At 44.3% G+C, this 17,887-nt stretch overlaps 1 protein-coding gene across 1 annotated transcript in view; it reads right to left on the bottom strand.

Moving 5' to 3' along the window:
• The window catches only part of LOC147678811 (rheacalcin-1-like), a 74,442-nt gene extending 67,532 nt beyond the window's left edge, over positions 1-6,910 (bottom strand). Inside the window, exons 1-2 of the mRNA XM_086945732.1 lie at positions 6,904-6,910; positions 2,432-2,547 (exon numbers count right to left, since the gene is read on the bottom strand). Of these exons, the coding sequence (XP_086801858.1) occupies positions 2,432-2,547; positions 6,904-6,910 (123 nt within the window). The remainder of the gene's footprint in view (positions 1-2,431; positions 2,548-6,903) is intronic.
• Between the last annotated feature and the right edge of the window lie 10,977 nt (positions 6,911-17,887).

Genomic DNA, 17,887 nt, shown 5'->3' with positions numbered 1-17,887 from the left:
TAGGGATACAATTGTCCTCTTGTCTGATAGAAAAGATTTAAGAAGATCCCAAGCTTTCCCCTGGACCCCACAGTCCTTGAGACGGTTCATCAAAATGTCATGATGGACCGTATCAAATGCCGCGGACAGATCCAATAAGATGAGGGTTGCCCTGCCTCCTCGATCCACTGTTTCCCTGATCTCCTCCTTGGCCTTAATGAGCGCCAACAAAGTGCTGTGTCCCTCTCTAAAGCCATATTGGGAGGGATCCAAAGCTTGGACTTCCCCCCAAAAAGTACTGACATGATGATTCATAATTTTTTAAACCATTTTTGCAGGGAGAGGAAGACGAGAGATCGGGTGGAAGTTGTTGAGATCCTTAGTGGCCAGTCTTGGCTTTTTCAGAAGGGGCAATATTGAGGCCAACTTCCAAAGCAGGGGGAACTGTCCTGTTTCAAACATGCAATTAATAATGGATGCAAGAGAAAGAGCGATTGGACCAGGGACAATTTTGCAACTGTCACCGGGCATGGACCAAACGTGGGCCCGATGTGGCTCCCATTAGGAGCTCAAGAGTATCGTTTACAGTCAGTGGTGCAAATGTGTCCACGGCAAGGGGGGAATCCTCTTGGGCTTAGAAACCTCCTTCGCCATGTTCAGCCCAGCATCATTGGGCCTGCTGAAGACTGAGAATACGCTCTCCACTTTATTAAGGAAGATTTTGTCAATCTCCTCACATAGTTCCTGACTAGACTCACCTCGAACTGGGCTCAAGGAAGCCAGGCTGGAGACAGTTCTAAACAACTCTTTGGCTGAGTTCTTCACCAAATCTATTTGGGTCGAATAGAAGTTTTGATTCACTGAGAAAATAGCTTGTTTATAAATATGAAGGCTAGATTTATACAATTTCTTCACTGCTTCCTTGTAGCCTTTCCTCCAATTATGTTCAAGGTGTTTATAGATCCGTTTTAGATTTCTCTCCTTCTCTGTACACCATGGAGCGGAGGGATGTGATCTTTTGGGGTAAACAGTTTTTAGTGGAGCTATTTTATCACATGCTTGTGCAAGCCAATTGGTGTAAATGGAGGTCGCCTCCTTTACACCCTGCGGTAAACGACCTGCTGTGGTAGTAAGAAGCTCCTGTAAAACAGTCCCATCGACTCTCTTCCAGGCTCTAGTCTCTATCTCTCCTTTGGGATAACTACTCCCCTCATGCTGAGCCGCAATAGTTAGTTTGAATTGGACAGCAGCGTGGTCAGACCACACAAGTGGTAATATGCCTGTAAACGACAGCGCTGGATGGTTAGAAAAAATACCATCCAGGGTGTGTCCGGCTACACGTGTCGGTCCCCTAGCATGTCAGTAGAGAGCTCTATATAAAAGTTAAAATCTCCCAAAATAGTATAGGTGCTACAACAAAGACCCTCTTCCAACAAATTACCAAGAGGAACAGCAAACGAGTTTCTAGCTCCTGGTGGCTTGTCCAATAAAATACCTTTAAAAGTATGATGGTCGGATAGGCTGGAATTAAAAGACAAAGCCTCACAGGCTGTATTTGAAACGGGCAGGAATACAGCTTTAATAGAGCTCTGGTAAATACTGCCAATCCACCGCCTTCCCTAACCGGCCTATTTAATGCATGGCAGAGAAACCCAGATCTCACAAAAACCCTCCAGCCCCCTTCCTGGATAGTATATGACGGAGCAGTGCCCCACACTAACTCAGTGTGGCAGAGTGGAGGGGCCTCGACCAACAGATGAAAATATACCTTCACAGGCCGAGAAGAGCATCCGGAGGAGGGATAGGGACCGTACTGTACTTCTCATTGCTGTAAACCCTGTTGTGTTAAGTGGTGGAAACAGTTCTGTACTTGAGGGTGGAGGGGTGCTGGCGATTACTGCGACGGTTGCAGGTGAGAGCGGGGGGAGGGTGCCGCCCCCAAAACATCTTCCACCTGGGGAGGACCGTCCACCCACTCCCCCTTGCTACTCCACTGCATCATTGTGAAAAGACAGGACACACATCATGGACTGAGTCGCCTGCTGGTCCTAAGTTTCCATTGGACCTCATATTCCTATAAACCGGTTTATTCATTCATGGTCCCCTCTCCTTTTGCCTTTGTTGCTCTTCATTTATTGCTCTCTTTCTCTGGTTTTCATTGCTTCAATGCACTCCTTGTCCCTCTCTTCTATCTTTGCTTCCAGTGGTCAAAAGACACAGAGGAGTCTAGGAAGGGAGGCTTTGTCATCACATGATATGCTCTGAAACTCTGGATCACAATTGGACTGACATCCAACTTCATTCAAAGCAGGCCAGGAGATGGAATGTAAGTCTGCACCCACATTCAGTCCACTGGTCGTTGTTCGTCATTATTGGTCATTAATGCACTCACCTCTCTTTTTCTAATCAGAACATTTCCAGTTTCTCGCTAAATGATTGTGGACTGAATTACCTCTCCGTCTTTCCAGCTGACCGGGCCGATGAAAGGCTTGTAGCACGAGTCCTGGTACTGCACCCAGCCGTCGTCACAGCACCCCTGGTAGCACAGGCAGTGTTCCTGATGCAGAGCTGAAAATAACGTGATAAAAGGAAGGCTTCAGCTTAAAAATGAACTTCAGTACTGATTCATTTGAAGAAAGTATTGTCTTTTTACCAGGCCGCCGGGTTAAAAGTGAATTGTTTCTGCCGTTTACCTGGCCACTGGCTAGATAGTTGAAATTATCTACTATTTGGCCGTCAGCCTTGAATATAGCAGAGCAACTTCACTATTCATCCGGCCTCGGGCTAAGTAGTAGAAGTTGTGCATGGATTGGCTGGCAGCTGTGCAAATAGTGGAAAACAACATTAGTTATCCAGCTGCTGGCTAAATAGTAGAGATGCTGTACCATTTGGCCAGTGGCCATGCAAATAGCAGGAAAATGGTACTATTTACCCAGCAGATGATTAAATAGAAGAGTTTCTGAACTGTTCAGCAGGCAGCTGTGGAGTCTTTTCCTCTTCGGCCCTCTGGCACTGGTACTCCTAGTTCCTATGCTGTGGGTCACCCTGGTTCATGTTGTTCGTGTCACCCTAGAATAGGATGCCCCTGAGTCGGACACTCTTGGAACTTTTGATCCTGGTTCCACTTGGCCTACACCCCCTGGTCATTTTAATCTTGGTTCTCCAGGTCCTGCTAGCCATGGTCCTTTCTGGTTGTGGTCTTCCTAGTCCTGGTCCTTCTGCTTCTGGCCTCTTTGTCCTCCTTGATCTGATGTCTGATGTCTGTGGTCCTGGCCCTCCTGTCACTGGTCCTTCTCTCCACTGCTCTCCTGGCATTGGTCCTCCTTGGTCTGTCTACTTGGGTCTTCTACTCCTGCCCTGGTTATTCTTGCCCCCTGGTCCTGGTTGGTGTGCAAACACCCTCCTAGCCCATGTTGCTATTGTGGTCAGGATCTTCTGTTCCTTCTACCTTTGGTTATTCTGTGTCTTCAGGCCCTTGTCAACTGGGTCCGGATCCCCCTGTTCCACTTCCTCCTGGCCCACGTGATCCTTCTTACCCTGGTCCAGTTTCCCTAGTGCTGCCTTTCAGTGTCCGGGTCCCCGGTGGCATTGGTAACTCTCGTCCTAATAGATTAGGTTTCCAGGGCCTGGTTCTTCTCGTCCTGGTCCTCGTGGCTTTGGTCATCCTAGTCCTCGTAGTGGTCAACCTCTCGGCCCTTATTCTCCTACTTTTCATCCTCCTCCTACTTACTTCTCCACTCCCCCCCCCCCAAACCCCCCCCTCCACGTTGATTTTCGTCAGGTACAGCCTTAAAGCCTATGCCTCCGATTATTTTTTGGGCTTACAGATTTCTTTAGCTGAGACAAAAAATCACAACTACCATTCCCAAGATGCATTGCACAGGCGATTAAAATGGCAATGTGGCTGAAGGGGCCGCTCATGACATGCAACCAATAAGCATCAATGCCCTAAGCCTACTCTCCTGGGTGAATAGTTTTTAAAAAGTGTGTTTCTTCAGCAGGCAGCTGAGTCAACTCCTCCTTTTCCCAGACACATTACTAACCTGTCTCCTAATTTCACTTTGCTTTTCCACAGAAGCCATATTACAGTGTTTCACTCAATTTACCTCCCACAAGTTCCTCAAATCATCGCTCCCCAAAAAACCAATTCCCTACTGCATTTGTACCTCTTTCTAGAGCCTAGATAAAACCTATCTGTCTGCATTCCCTGTTGGCATCTGCTTGTTGACTGCTGTTGTGTTGCCAGATTCAAAATACTCCGCAACTGCAGTTCTCCCTGAACAGAATCCTAAAACTAGCATATTCCAGTCGGCTCATGTTATTGAGCCGTGATCGGGGGCCAGCGGTGTCAGCTGCCAGAAACTCTGGGGCATATTACCAACAACTAGCGATAATTATAGCTATGTTGGTTTAGCTGCGATATTTTTATCGCCGAGCTGCGGCGATTTTTATCGCTTAGGAGCTTTGCTATTATCAAGGTATATCTCCTAAGCGATAAAAATCGGCCGCAATGCATGAATATCGCTGAAAAGTCAGCGATATTCATGCATTACCGAGCTAATGCTCTTAGCCATGTTATCCACCTCCCATTGGATAACATGGCTTAGAACTGCTCAGGGGCAGGTGTTAGCTTTTAGAGATATTCGTGCTTAGCGTGAATATCTCCAAAAGTTGGTAATAGGAGATGGCGATGTTAGCGACTGTTTCCAGTCGCTAACATCTTGGCACGCCCACTTTGCATGTCATTAGTGATAAATATCACTGACATGCAAAGTGGGGCCCAAGATCGTCGCTATCTCCTACTAGCTGTCGCTAACTGTTGTTAGCGACAGCTAGGTAATAGGGAGATAATTTTATCTCCGCTTTCTTGCCTTTTAAAGCCAAAAAAGCGGAGATAAACCCCATTGATAATATGCCCCTCTGTCCCCGGTGCGTTTCCTTTCATCGTAGCACCTCGGGCGAAGACGTGGGGTGTGCCGGCTGAGTCTGCTGTCAGGACCTTTTTCCTGTCAATGTTGTGCTCCGGGCGAAGGAGTGAGGTTTCTGGATGTTTCATGTGGTTGCTTTCGCGCTATTCCTGTCAGTGGCAGCATTTTCAAGTTAGGACTGCATTCCTTGTGCATCCTGTGGGCCTGTAGGTTTCCGTTCTTGTTGCTGCTCCTGAAGTATCTGTGACTAAACTCTTCCCTCCTTTACATTTTCCGTGACTGAACCTCCTTTCATTCCCTTTCCTGTCACCCTGACAGTTCCTTCGAGAGTATTCTCTAGACAACAGCGCTACCGTGTGGATTTCCTTGGAATAGACTCGATTTTCCCAGTCAAAATAATAGGTACTTTCTTTTGCTTTTGTCATTCTTTCCTTTACTACGGACCTCCTCCTGTCATTATCAGTATATTGACTGCGCCTCTGGAATACATCTGTTTACCTCATTGCAAGTGCGTAAGTTACCCCACGAGACGAGGAAGGTAGATAAAAAGTGTAATGATTGTTCCACCATATTTCGGCCATAGCACGTTATACGTATTGCTTTTAACTTTACATTATAGCACTGTATACTGTTCCCTCGAGGACATCAGCTGTGTCCTTTTTTTGCTTGGGTGTGTTTGGTGTCTATCTCCGTTATTTTCCGGTGTTCCACCTCCATTCCTTGCTTTCCCTTTTCGTCCTGCTACTTTGTGTATTATCCTGTGCCTTGTTTTGCGGCTCCATTTTGGTTTTCCTCCCTTGTTTTGCTTGCTCTGTACCTCTATTTTCTTCCTCTCTTTCTCCTCTACCTGTGTTTTGTTGTCCCTCACCCTATTGTATTCTGCATATTCCGGTCTCCTTTCCTATTTTCTTTTGTGCATATTGTGTCTCTCCCCTGTGTATCCATGATGGCTGCGGCGGGCATGAGTCAACCGCCACCTTTCCTAAATGAGATACGAGAGCCTGAGATATGTTGCAAGGAATGGTTCAAGATTTTTGAGTCGTATATATCATTACCATTGGCGGCGAGAGATTTACTGCTATCCGCAATCAACATATTCTTCTTCATAATTTAGGAATCCATGGAAGGAAGATATACAAGACCTTACCTGAACCTGCAGGGAGGGAGGAGGGGGGGCATTGATGTGTTTATGTGCACTGTTGAGAAATTAGAAACACATTTTGGTGATAAGATCAATGTTGTTTTAGAGCGCCGTAAGTTTTTTAACAGAGCTCAAGGGAAGCAAGAGTCTGTCCAAAACTATGTTGCGGCCTTATGGGGTTTAACACAGATGTGTGAGTTTGGCAACCTCACGAATTCTCTCATAAGAGATCAACTAGTGCTTTGCACTAACAATCCTCGCGTCCAAGAGAAACTTTTAGCTAGGAACCCGGGTTTGAGAGAAGCGATGGAGAACGCAAAATCAATTGATCACACTGCCAAGTGCATAAAAGAAATGAAGCCTGGGGTGATGTGGTAGCCACTGTCAACACCAAAGATAAAGAGTCAGACGCGCACAAAGTAGTAAGTAAAGAAAATGCAAATAGAAAGGTTAACGACAAGGATTTTCAATTTAAGTGTTATACATGCGGTCGTAGTAACCATTTTGCAAATTTTCCTCAATGTCCAGCCAGGAACGTGACTTGTAAAAAATGCAACAAAAGGGGGCATTTTGTCAGGGTATGCAGAGAAGGGGAGCCTCACACTACATTTGGACACAAAGAAGGCGTAAAAGTATAGAACAGAGAAGTCAAATGTGTAATGGATGGTGTGAAAAAATGTATTTTGCAAATTAAGAATGACACTAGTTGTATCAATGATATTTATCCTAAATGTGAAGTGCTGTTGAACAACAAAAGTGTAACCATGTATGCTGATTCATTCTCGCCTTTCACACTGCTGAACAAGCTAGACTATGAGAGTATAGGGGGACAGGAGGAGGCCTTATTACAAATACCTGACATTTCTCCCACTGGTTATAGCAAGGAACTCATGGGGATGAAAGAAATGAAGATCCAATTCAAGGGCAGAGAGACATATGGCAAGATATACATAATCGAGTCGGATATAACTTGCTAGAGTGGCAGCAACAGAAAGATCTGGGAATTATCTTGGACCCCAACAGCGAAGAACAAATCCTTCTCACTGAAAAAGTAATTGGGAGAGACGATATTTGTGAAGAATTTCCTAACTTGTTCCAAGAGAGATTGGGCTGCTTGCATGATTTCCAGCATAAAATCAAACTCAAAACTAATGCCTAACCAATGGTGCATAAGTTACGCCCTGTACCCCAGCTGAAGAGGGATCCACTAGAAAAGGAACTCAACAAGTTGTGTGAGTTGGGGGTAATACAACCAGTGGATTGCTCAGAGTGGTTGGCCCCAGTGGTCATCGCGGTCAAGGCCAATGGTGAGGGTATCAGGCTATGTGTGGATCTTCGTAGTCTCAACGAGAACATATGGGTGGAGAGACACCCTCTGCCAAACATCAATGAAACACTCAGTACCATGGAACGAATGAAATATTTCAGTGTGATTGATTTGTCCATGGTCTATCACCAGGTGGATCTGCACCCCAGTTCCAGACCACTCACCGCCTTTATAACTCCTCAAGGGGCGTTCATGTTCAAGAGGATGCCTTTTGGCCTGGCGTCAGCATCGGCGGTCTTCCAGAAGATAATGCAACAAATCCTAAGAGGAATAGACCGTGCGATGTGCTTTCAAGATGACACCCTGGTATGTGGTAGCAGTGTGGAAGAACATGACAGGACCCTCAGAACAGTATTCCAGAGGCTATCTGATTCAGGGTTAACGGTTCAGCGGAGCAAATGCAAAATAGGAGTCATGTCTGTGGACTATCTGGGCCATTCCATTTGGGAGGAGGGTTTTAGACCCAAAGACAGTCTGTTAAGAGCAGTGAAAGATGCCCCGTACCCGAGGAACAAGGAAGAACTTAATTCCTTCCTGGGACTCATGGAGTATTTGGCCAAATTCATTAAGAACTTTGCTGCGAAGTGTGATGTGATGCGCAGTCTCTTAAAAAGAATACGGAATATGTATGGAAAGAAGAACATAAAGCCGCCATGGAGGAATTGAGAGAAGAAGTCTTAAATTCCCAAGCTCTAGGAGTTTTTGACAGCAAGAAAAAAACCATCCTCACCACTGATGCCTCGAATAAAGGATTGGGAGCCACTCTCATGCAAAAGGAAGGAAAGGGAGAGAGGATCATAGCATTCGCTTCCAGATGCCTCACGGATGCAGAACAAAACTACTCGGTAATCGAGAAAGAGGCCCTAGCATGTTTCTAGGCAGTGAAACATTTTAAGTTTTTCCTTTGGGGTCTGCCTTTTACCATCAGATCAGATCACAAGCCGTTAACCTCCATCTTTACAGTAAAGGGCATTGGAAAACAGCACCCCACGTATAAGCAAGTGGATACTGGGGTTGGAGAATTACAACTTTAAAGTAGAGTACGTACCCGGAGCAGAAAATACCATTGCATATTACTTGCCAGGTCGCCTCTTCGTGATGTGGTCCAAGAAGACCCCCTGGACAACCCTATCATGTCAGTAGACAACCCGGCCATCACAGAAGAAGAATGGAATAAGTTCACGGAGGAAGACGCAACGTACTTCAAACTCAAAGAGATTATAGTGAAAGGATGGCCTGACAAAGAGAGTGCACTGGATGAGGATCTGAAGGAATTTTGGGACGTTAGGAACGAGCTAACTATCATTGGAAGGAAGGTCTACTGCCAATCCAGAGTGATACCACCTAAGGGTCTCAGGAAAAGAATTGTTGATCTGGCCCACGAAGGACACCTGGGGCGTAGCATCACAAAACAGAGGATCAGAGCGACGTACTGGTTCCCAATGATGGACACCATGACCGAACAACAAGTCAAGGACTGCATGAGCTGTGCAAGAAGCGACAAATCGAAAACAGTTCACAAGGCACCTCTTTCCCCAGTGCAGTTACCTACTAAACCATGGACAAAGTTAGCCATGGACATCATCGGGCCTATGGATCACCTGGGCGTTCCGAGGCGGTTTATGCTTGTGTTGATCGATTACACATCACATTGGATCTTTCAGAAATGTGTCCATCGAGTTAACACTGACTCGGTTTTGGTGTTTCTCAGAGAAGTATTTTCTAGATAGGGCATACCTGTTACCCTGGTGAGAGACAATGGGGTCCAATTCACGTCACAAGCCATGAAAGATTTCCTAACCAACATGGGGATAAAGCATGAACTAACAGCTTTATATTGCCCAAAAGCCAATGGCCTGGTTGAGTGTGCCAATAGGATGATCAAAGAACGCATGCAATTAGCTTTAACCAATGGTCGTAACATAGAACACCATCTAAGAATCTGTTTGTGGGCATATCATACCTCCCCCAATCTGGTCACGGGCATCTCCCCTTTCATCTCGCTTCGCAGAAGATAGCCCTGTACTAAGTTTAACCCAAGCTGCTTAGAGGGAGGCAAGGAAGTGAACCCTGATCAGGAAGAAGGGGTAAGGAAGGTGGTCTCTCATCAAGCCAGGTACAAGGAGTGCTATGACCAGAAGCAAGGGGTGAAAACTCCTAGTTGGGAAATTGGGGATGCAGTGCAAGTTAGGAGGGACACTAAAGATTGGAGCACTCAAAGTTAGTTCTACCCCGTGCTGCATTGCTAAGGTCCTAAGAAATGTTGTTAAACTTGACAATGGACAATGGTGGAGTTGTGATAAAATTGTAAGGTCTGAAATGTAACAGCATTGTGTTTTCTTTCCCTTCAGGTGACATTACTGAACTGTGATTATCATGTTCTCTCTCTTTTTTTCCCCCACCTACCTTTCCCTGCAGTTTTCCTGGTTTCGATTTTTCTCTTTCTATAAGTTGTGTAGGAAGGGAGGTGTATTGTATCTATCTATATGTTGGAACATTCCGCCCACCCCTACTCTGCATAGAATGTTGGTATAATCCACTGAAGCTTACCTTGGAATGTTGGCGATGTTCTTTGACACTGGCAAGTTGGAGAGTGGATGGTCAATAAAGTGATTTCCAGAGTTTCCTTTGTCAGTCATCTTTTCCTGCAGTATCTCGTCTTTTTAACAGATATCATGAAGGTTCTGTTTGATTTCTAAGGCCTTTCGCCCCCTGTGCTTAGCTTTTTTGGCTATTTGGGGTAGTTTGCGCTTAGGCCACTCTTAACATTTTGTCCACATAAGATACCCTCATCAAATTTGCGGCCTTTTCTCCCAGCATCTTGAGAATTCTAAAGTTACCCGAGGTTTGTGGATTCTCCTTGAGGGGACCCCGAAATTAGCCAAAATACAGCAACATTTTAGGTATTTTGGGGAAAAATAGGGGAAAAAGTACTGCAGAAGAAAGCGTCTGTTTTTTCTGAAAATCGTAATAAAGGATTTGTGGTGCTAAAATCAGCCTCTTCCCAGCTTCGAGGAACAGGCAGGCTTTTGTCAAGAAACCAAAATTTTGTAAACAGTTTAGACATTTTACTTGGGCATAGCCTATTTTCCTATTTTTTATACTTTCAACCTCCCTCCAGTTAGTGCTAGAAATGGGTGTGAAACCAATAATGAATGAAGTAGACACAATTCTGAATTCAGCAAGAGGTCATTTGTGTAGATCCTTCAAGGTTTTCCTATAAAACCTAACAGTTGATATAAAAAATATTGCATTGAGTAGAAAAAACAGCCATGTGTGCCTTTGTTTTCACCTGTAACAACTTCTAAGTCTGACAGATTTGTTAAAGCATCTTTTTGGTTGGGGGATATACAGGACTTGTAGGTTCACCAAGAACCTGTGGAACCTGAGAGCCAATAAGTGTGCTGTACCTTGTAAGGGGTTTTCATTATGTCTGGGTATATGACCCTTTTTTGGATGTGCTTAGCTGTGAACTTTGAACTCTAGCTCAGCCGGCAACCAGGGAAACCAAGAAAACCTGTACATTTTCTAAAACTAGACAACCAGGGAAATCCAGGACGGGGTGACTTGTGTGGCTCTCATCAGGATTTGTCACACAGAATCCCTTGCAAACCTCAAACTTTGTAAAAAAAATGATTTTTCCTCCCATTTCTTTATATAGCAATTCATTTGGTAAAATATAAAGAAAGAAAAATAGGTATCAAGGAAAAATATGTATTTCGGAAATGGGACCAAAGTATGGAGCTTAGACGAATGTCTGACATAATATCGACAGACAGAATATCGAAATACAAAAATATCGGCAGAAAAATATCGACATCAAAAATATCGGAGTCATATCTTCATAAAGGTAAGTACAAAAATATCGAAAAAATAATATCGTAGTACAAAAATATCGAAATTAAAAATATCGTTTTTTTAAATGTATTAATAATAATGTAAAAATAATTTTAAAATACATATAATTTTACAAATATTAAATAAAAATATTAAAACAAAATTAAAACTAATACATATACATTTAAAATAAATAAAACACTTAATAATTTAATGTAATTTTCTTTTTTTTAATTTCATTTAATTGATTTAATGTAAAAAAAAATATTTTTACCCTGTGCCCCTGTACCCCAAAAACCCCAAACTGACCCTGAACCCTAAAAATATCCCTGTACCCCAAAAACCCAAAACTGACCCTGAACCCTAAAAATATCCCTGTACCCCAAAAACCCAAAACTGACCCTGAACCCTAAAAATACCCCTTTACTCAAAAACTGAAAACTGACCCTGAACCCTAAAAATACCCCTTTACCCAAAAACTGAAAACTGACCCTGAACCCTAAAAATACCCCTTTACCCAAAAACTGAAAACTGACCCTGAACACTAAAAATACCCCTTTACCCAAGAACTGAAAACTGACCCTGAACCCTAAAAATACCCCTTTACCCAAAAACTGAAAACTGACCCTGAACCCTAAAAATACCCCTTTACCCAAAAACTGAAAACTGACCCTGAACCCTAAAAATACCCCTTTGCCCAAGAACTGAAAACTGACCCTGAACCCTAAAAATACCCCTTTGCCCAAAAACTGAAAACTGACCCTGAACCCTAAAAATACCCCTTTACCCAAAAACTGAAAACTGACCCTGAACCCTAAAAATACCCCTTTACCCAAAAACTGAAAACTGACCCTGAACCCTAAAAATACTCCTTTACCCAAAATTAATTAATATTATTTAATTACCAATTAATTATTAATTAACAATAACAATAAAGTAAATATATTAGCACATTAGCTGTAATTAATTGAATTTAATAATTAATATTATTTTTCCCAATTAATTAATTAAGAATAACAAAAAATTATATATAAAAAAATTACTCTAATTAATGTAATTAACTAATTAATAATAATTAATTACCAACTAATTAATAATTAAAAATATGTACAAAATTATATTAATTAATTAACTACTTAATATAAATTAATTACCAATTAATTATTAATTAAAATATGTACAAACATATATTAATTAATTAATTATTATTAAATTACTTCCCACCCTATTCCCCTATAAACCCATAACCCGCTACAGAACATATTTATCAATTAATCAATTAATTAAAATTAATTCTCAATTAATTCTCAATTAATTAATTAATAATTCCTACTAATTAATAATTAATTTAACATAATTAAATTACTTCCCACCCTATTCCCCTATAAACCCACAACCCGCTACAGTAGTAAAAGACAATATTTAATTAAATTACATTAAAAATAAATAATAAAACATAATAAATACAATATAATATACACTAAATTTATTTAAAAATTGATATTAGTAACATCAAAGTTATTTATATCGATATTATTGACATCGATATTTAAAACTTCGATATTACTGATATCATACTAATATCGATATTAAGACTGTTGATATTACTTGCCTTCGATATTTTGTCCCATCAATATTTAAACTTCGATATAATTGTATATCGAAATTTAAAACTCGATATTTTGTCTGTGTACCGCTTAGACATTGTTGGTACACATACTAGCATGTGAGTTAGAGTGCATAGAGAGGCGATATGTAATAAGACTCGTTCTGCTAATCTATGTTCCCCTAAGCCTCCAGATAAATATGAGATCACTTGTGTTGGAAGGCCTAGAGCCCGTGGCATAAATGACCCAAAACGCAGCGTGAACAGATTACATTTTTCCATTGAAAACTGACCCCTTTTTGTAATGTGCCTAGCTGCAGCTCTCAGCTGGCACAGAGGGAAACATAGCAAAACTATACGTTTTTGAAAACTAGACACCCAGGGGAACCCAGGATGGGGTGACTTGTGCGGCTTCCACCAGGTACTGTTACCCAGCATCCCTTGCAACTGCAGAAAAAATGTATTTCCTCAAATTTCTGTGAAGAAAACTTCTGCAATCTGTGGGGAGCCACAAACTTCCGCACAGCAAACAGTCCCCAGAGTCTCCCGATAAAAATGGTATCTCACTCGTGTAGTTAGGACTAGCGCCCGCAACAGGAAACGACCCCAAGCGCAACGTGGACACATCACATTTTTCCATTGAAAACTGAGCCTTTTTTTGGGATGTGCTTAGCTGTGGATTTTGAACTCTAGCTCAGCCGGCACCCAGGGCAACCTAGAAAACCTGTACATTTTCTAAAACTACACACCCAGGGTCTCTCATCAGGTTTTATTACCCAGAATCCCTTGCAAACCTCAAACATTGTAATAAAAAAACTAATTTTCCTCCCATTTCTGTGATGGAAAGTTCTGCACTCTGTGGGTAGAGACACACTTCCACCCACCCAGGAGTCCCACAAGTCTCCCGTTAACAATGGTACCTCCTTTGTGTGGGTGGGCCTAGTGCCTGCAGCAGGAAACGGCTCAAAACACAACATAAACACATCACAGTTTTCCAGTAAAAACTGACCCTTTTTGTAATGTGCCTAACTGTGAATTTGTAACTCTAGCTAAGTTGTTAGCTTGGGAAACCTAGCAAACCTGTATATTTTTGAAAACTAGTCACCAAGGGGAATACAGGATGTGGTGACTTGTGTGGCTCTCACCAGGTTCTGTTACCCAGAGTCCCTTGCAAACTTCAAACTTTATCAAGAAAACTAATTTTTCTCACATTTCTTTGATGGAAAGTTCTGGAATCTGTGGAGAGCCACAAACTTCTACCCACCCAGTATTCCCCCAAGTCTGAGATTGATACTCCCCTGAACTGAACCAATAAAGAAGACTTTGAATAATACTCAATGCGCAGGGCACAACAGCGATGCTGTGCCAGAGGAAAGACTTAAAAAATGAAATCAATGACACTCAAATCTGCAATCCCTTTCTCCTGCAGCTGCTCAGTAGACTTCTCTAACCCAGGGAGAATACCCAGAAAAGACACAAAACTGACCTGGGGTGAAGGCGGTGATGCTCAGAGCTAGGAGGAGGATTCCAAGCATGACACTAATCTCACCTGGAGTGAAGCCGGTGATGCTCAGAGCTAGGAGGAGGATTCCAAGCATGGCACAAATCTCACCTGAGGTGAAGGCGGTGATGCTCAGAGCTAGGAGGAGGATTCCAAGCATGGCACTAATCTCACCTGGAGTGAAGGCGGTGATGCTCAGAGCTAGGAGGAGGATTCCAAGCATGACACTAATCTCACCTGGAGTGAAGGCGGTGATGCTCAGAGCTAGGAGGAGGATTCCAAGCATGGCACTAATCTCACCTGGAGTGAAGGCGGTGATGCTCAGAGCTAGGAGGAGGATTCCAAGCATGGCACAAATCTCACCTGAGGTGAAGGCGGTGATGCTCAGAGCTAGGAGGAGGATTCCAAGCATGACACTAATCTCATCTGGAGTGAAGGCGGTGATGCTCAGAGCTAGGAGGAGGATTCCAAGCATTACACTAATCTCGCCTGGAGTGAAGGCGGTGATGCTCAGAGCTAGGAGGAGGATTCCAAGCATGACACTAATCTCACCTGGGGTGAAGGCGGTGATGCTCAGAGCGAGGAGGAGGATTGCAAGCATGACACTAATCTCACCTGGGGTGAAGGCGGTGATGCTCAGAGCGAGGAGGAGGATTCCAAGCATGACACTAATCTCACCTGGGGTGAAGGCGGTGATGCTCAGAGCTAGGAGGAGGATTCCAAGCATGACACTAATCTCACCTGGGGTGAAGGCGGTGATGCTCAGAGGTAGGAGGAGGATTCCAAGCATGACACTAATCTCACTTGGGGTGAAGGCGGTGATGCTCAGAGCTAGGATGAGGATTCCAAGCATGACACTAATCTCACCTGGGGTGAAGGCGGTGATGCTCAGAGCTAGGAGGAGGATTCCAAGCATGGCACTGATCTCACCTGGGGTGAAGGCGGTGATGCTCAGAGCTAGGAGGAGGATTCCAAGCATGACACTAATCTCACCTGGAGTGAAGCCGGTGATGCTCAGAGCTAGGAGGAGGATTCCAAGCATGACACTAATCTCACCTGGAGTGAAGCCGGTGATGCTCAGAGCTAGGAGGAGGATTCCAAGCATGACACTAATCTCACCTGGGGTGAAGGCGGTGATGCTCAGAGCGAGGAGGAGGATTCCAAGCATGACACTAATCTCACCTGGGGTGAAGCCGGTGATGCTCAGAGCTAGGAGGAGGATTCCAAGCATGGCACTAATCTCACCTGGGGTGAAGGCGGTGATGCTCAGAGCTAGGATGAGGATTCCAAGCATGACACTAATCTCACCTGGAGTGAAGGCGGTGATGCTCAGAGCTAGGAGGAGGATTCCAAGCATGACACTAATCTCACCTGGGGTGAAGGCGGTGATGCTCAGAGCTAGGAGGAGGATTCCAAGCATGACACTAATCTCACCTGGGGTGAAGGCGGTGATGCTCAGAGCTAGGATGAGGATTCCAAGCATGACACTAATCTCACCTGGAGTGAAGGCGGTGATGCTCAGAGCTAGGAGGAGGATTCCAAGCATGACTGTAATCTCACCTGGGGTGAAGGCGGTGATGCTCAGAGCTAGGAGGAGGATTCCAAGCATGACTGTAATCTCACCTGGGGTGAAGGCGGTGATGCTCAGAGCTAGGAGGAGGATTCCAAGCATGACACTAATCTCACCTGGGGTGAAGGCGGTGATGCTCAGAGCTAGGAGGAGGATTCTGAGCATGGCACCAATCTCACCTGGAGTGAAGGCGGTGATGCTCAGAGCTAGAAGGAGGATTACAAGCATGGCACTAATCTCACCTGGAGTGAAGGCGGTGATGCTCAGAGCTAGGAGGAGGATTACAAGCATGGCACTAATCTCACCTGGAGTGAAGGCGGTGATGCTCAGAGCTAGGAGGAGGATTCCAAGCATGACACTAATCTCACCTGGAGTGAAGGCGGTGATGCTCAGAGCTAGAAGGAGGATTCTAAGCATGGTGGCTGCTGAGGAAGCTGCACAGAGTCAACTTGTCTGAAAGAAGAACCACAGCTTTACCTTGAGCAGTTAAAACATTTACAAAGCAACTTCAATAGTGAAAACGGATGTTTGTAACATAACATAACATGTGTATTGTAAAGCGCACGTTCAACTGGAGGTCTCTTGGCACTGAATAACAGATGTTTATTGTTACCCAATTCAGTGGTACTCATTTTATCGACCTCAGATGGATGAAAGACTGAGTGAACCTGTCACCATGAGGTTGAACACAGGCCCCTGCAATAGACGCATTAGTCCACTGAGCCACCAGACCCGGCTTGTACTCATGTGCAACAGCGGACAATACCCTTGGTTGCCTGGGTGAACACCCAAACTGTTCCCTTGCAATACTTGTGCGGTGATAGTGAGGGATGCAGCACTAGGGCAGTGCACAAAGCAGGGAAGGCATGCTATGAAGGCCACTGTGGTTCTTTGCAGTGTTGTGCCTGGGCCTCTGACTCACTGACATAGAAAATGTCTGCTTTAAGGATTCTCTGGCACCCCCAAAGTTCGCTGTATTGGGTGTACGTGTGGCTGCAGTGGGGGGGGGGGCGGGGGGGTAATCACCAGGCACCCTGGCAAACAAGTGACAACCAACTCAGTTCAGCAGGTTATTTGCAGTCCACCTTTCATCCACCTGGCTCGCCCTCCCACCCCGGAACTGTGGCTTTTCTCAGGGTTACTGCATATGAGGCTGTTAACTCGTGTTACAGCCCCGTCAGAACTACCCGGCCTCTCGTAACGAGGGTCCATTGAGCATGCTATTTTACCTAAAGGGGAGAGAGATGAATGAACCTCTACTTACCGGTAATCTTCATTACCCCGAATAAGGTCCTCCTCATCACAGTCACTACTATATGAGGCGATCCCGCCTCCTGACAGGTTCTCTAACGTGCTAGTATTAGGAAGAGAGGAAGCACAGATTCAACAATCATCCAGGTAAGGAAATACTGAGAAACCTTGAAGCTGTAAAACACCCAAAGCCGGAGTCGATACCTTGGTGAAGGTCAAAAACAACCACAGCACGGAAACCACCCTCTTCGCCACAACAGACGACATCTGCACCCTACTGGACAAAGGAGAAACAGCAGCCCTCATCCTCCTCAACCTCTCAGCGGCGTGTGACACAGTCTCTCACCGTACCCTAATATGCAGACTCCGCAATGCAGGGATTCAAGACAAGGCACTCGACCCATACATACGATGGTACAATCCCTCCTCAAAACAAAGCGAAACTCAACCCTGTACTGACCTATACATACGATGGTACAATCCCTCCTCAAAACAAACCGAAACTCAACCCTGTACTGACCCATACATAGGATGGTATAATGCCTCCTCAAAACAAAGTAAAACTCAACCCTGTACTGTCCTACACATACGATGTACAATGCCATCTTGAAAACAAACACACACTCAACCCTGTACTGACCCATACATAGGATGGTACAATCCCTCCTCAAAACAAACCGAAACTCAACCCTGTACTGAGCCATACATACGATGGTACAATCCCGCCTCAAAACAAAGCACAAAGTT

The sequence above is a fragment of the Lissotriton vulgaris genome, chromosome 12 (genome assembly GCF_964263255.1).
Source record: "Lissotriton vulgaris chromosome 12, aLisVul1.2, whole genome shotgun sequence".
In the NCBI taxonomy this organism is placed as follows: domain Eukaryota; kingdom Metazoa; phylum Chordata; class Amphibia; order Caudata; family Salamandridae; genus Lissotriton; species Lissotriton vulgaris.
Note: the sequence above shows the minus strand (reverse complement) of the source record. Positions and strands in the feature narration are given on the sequence as shown.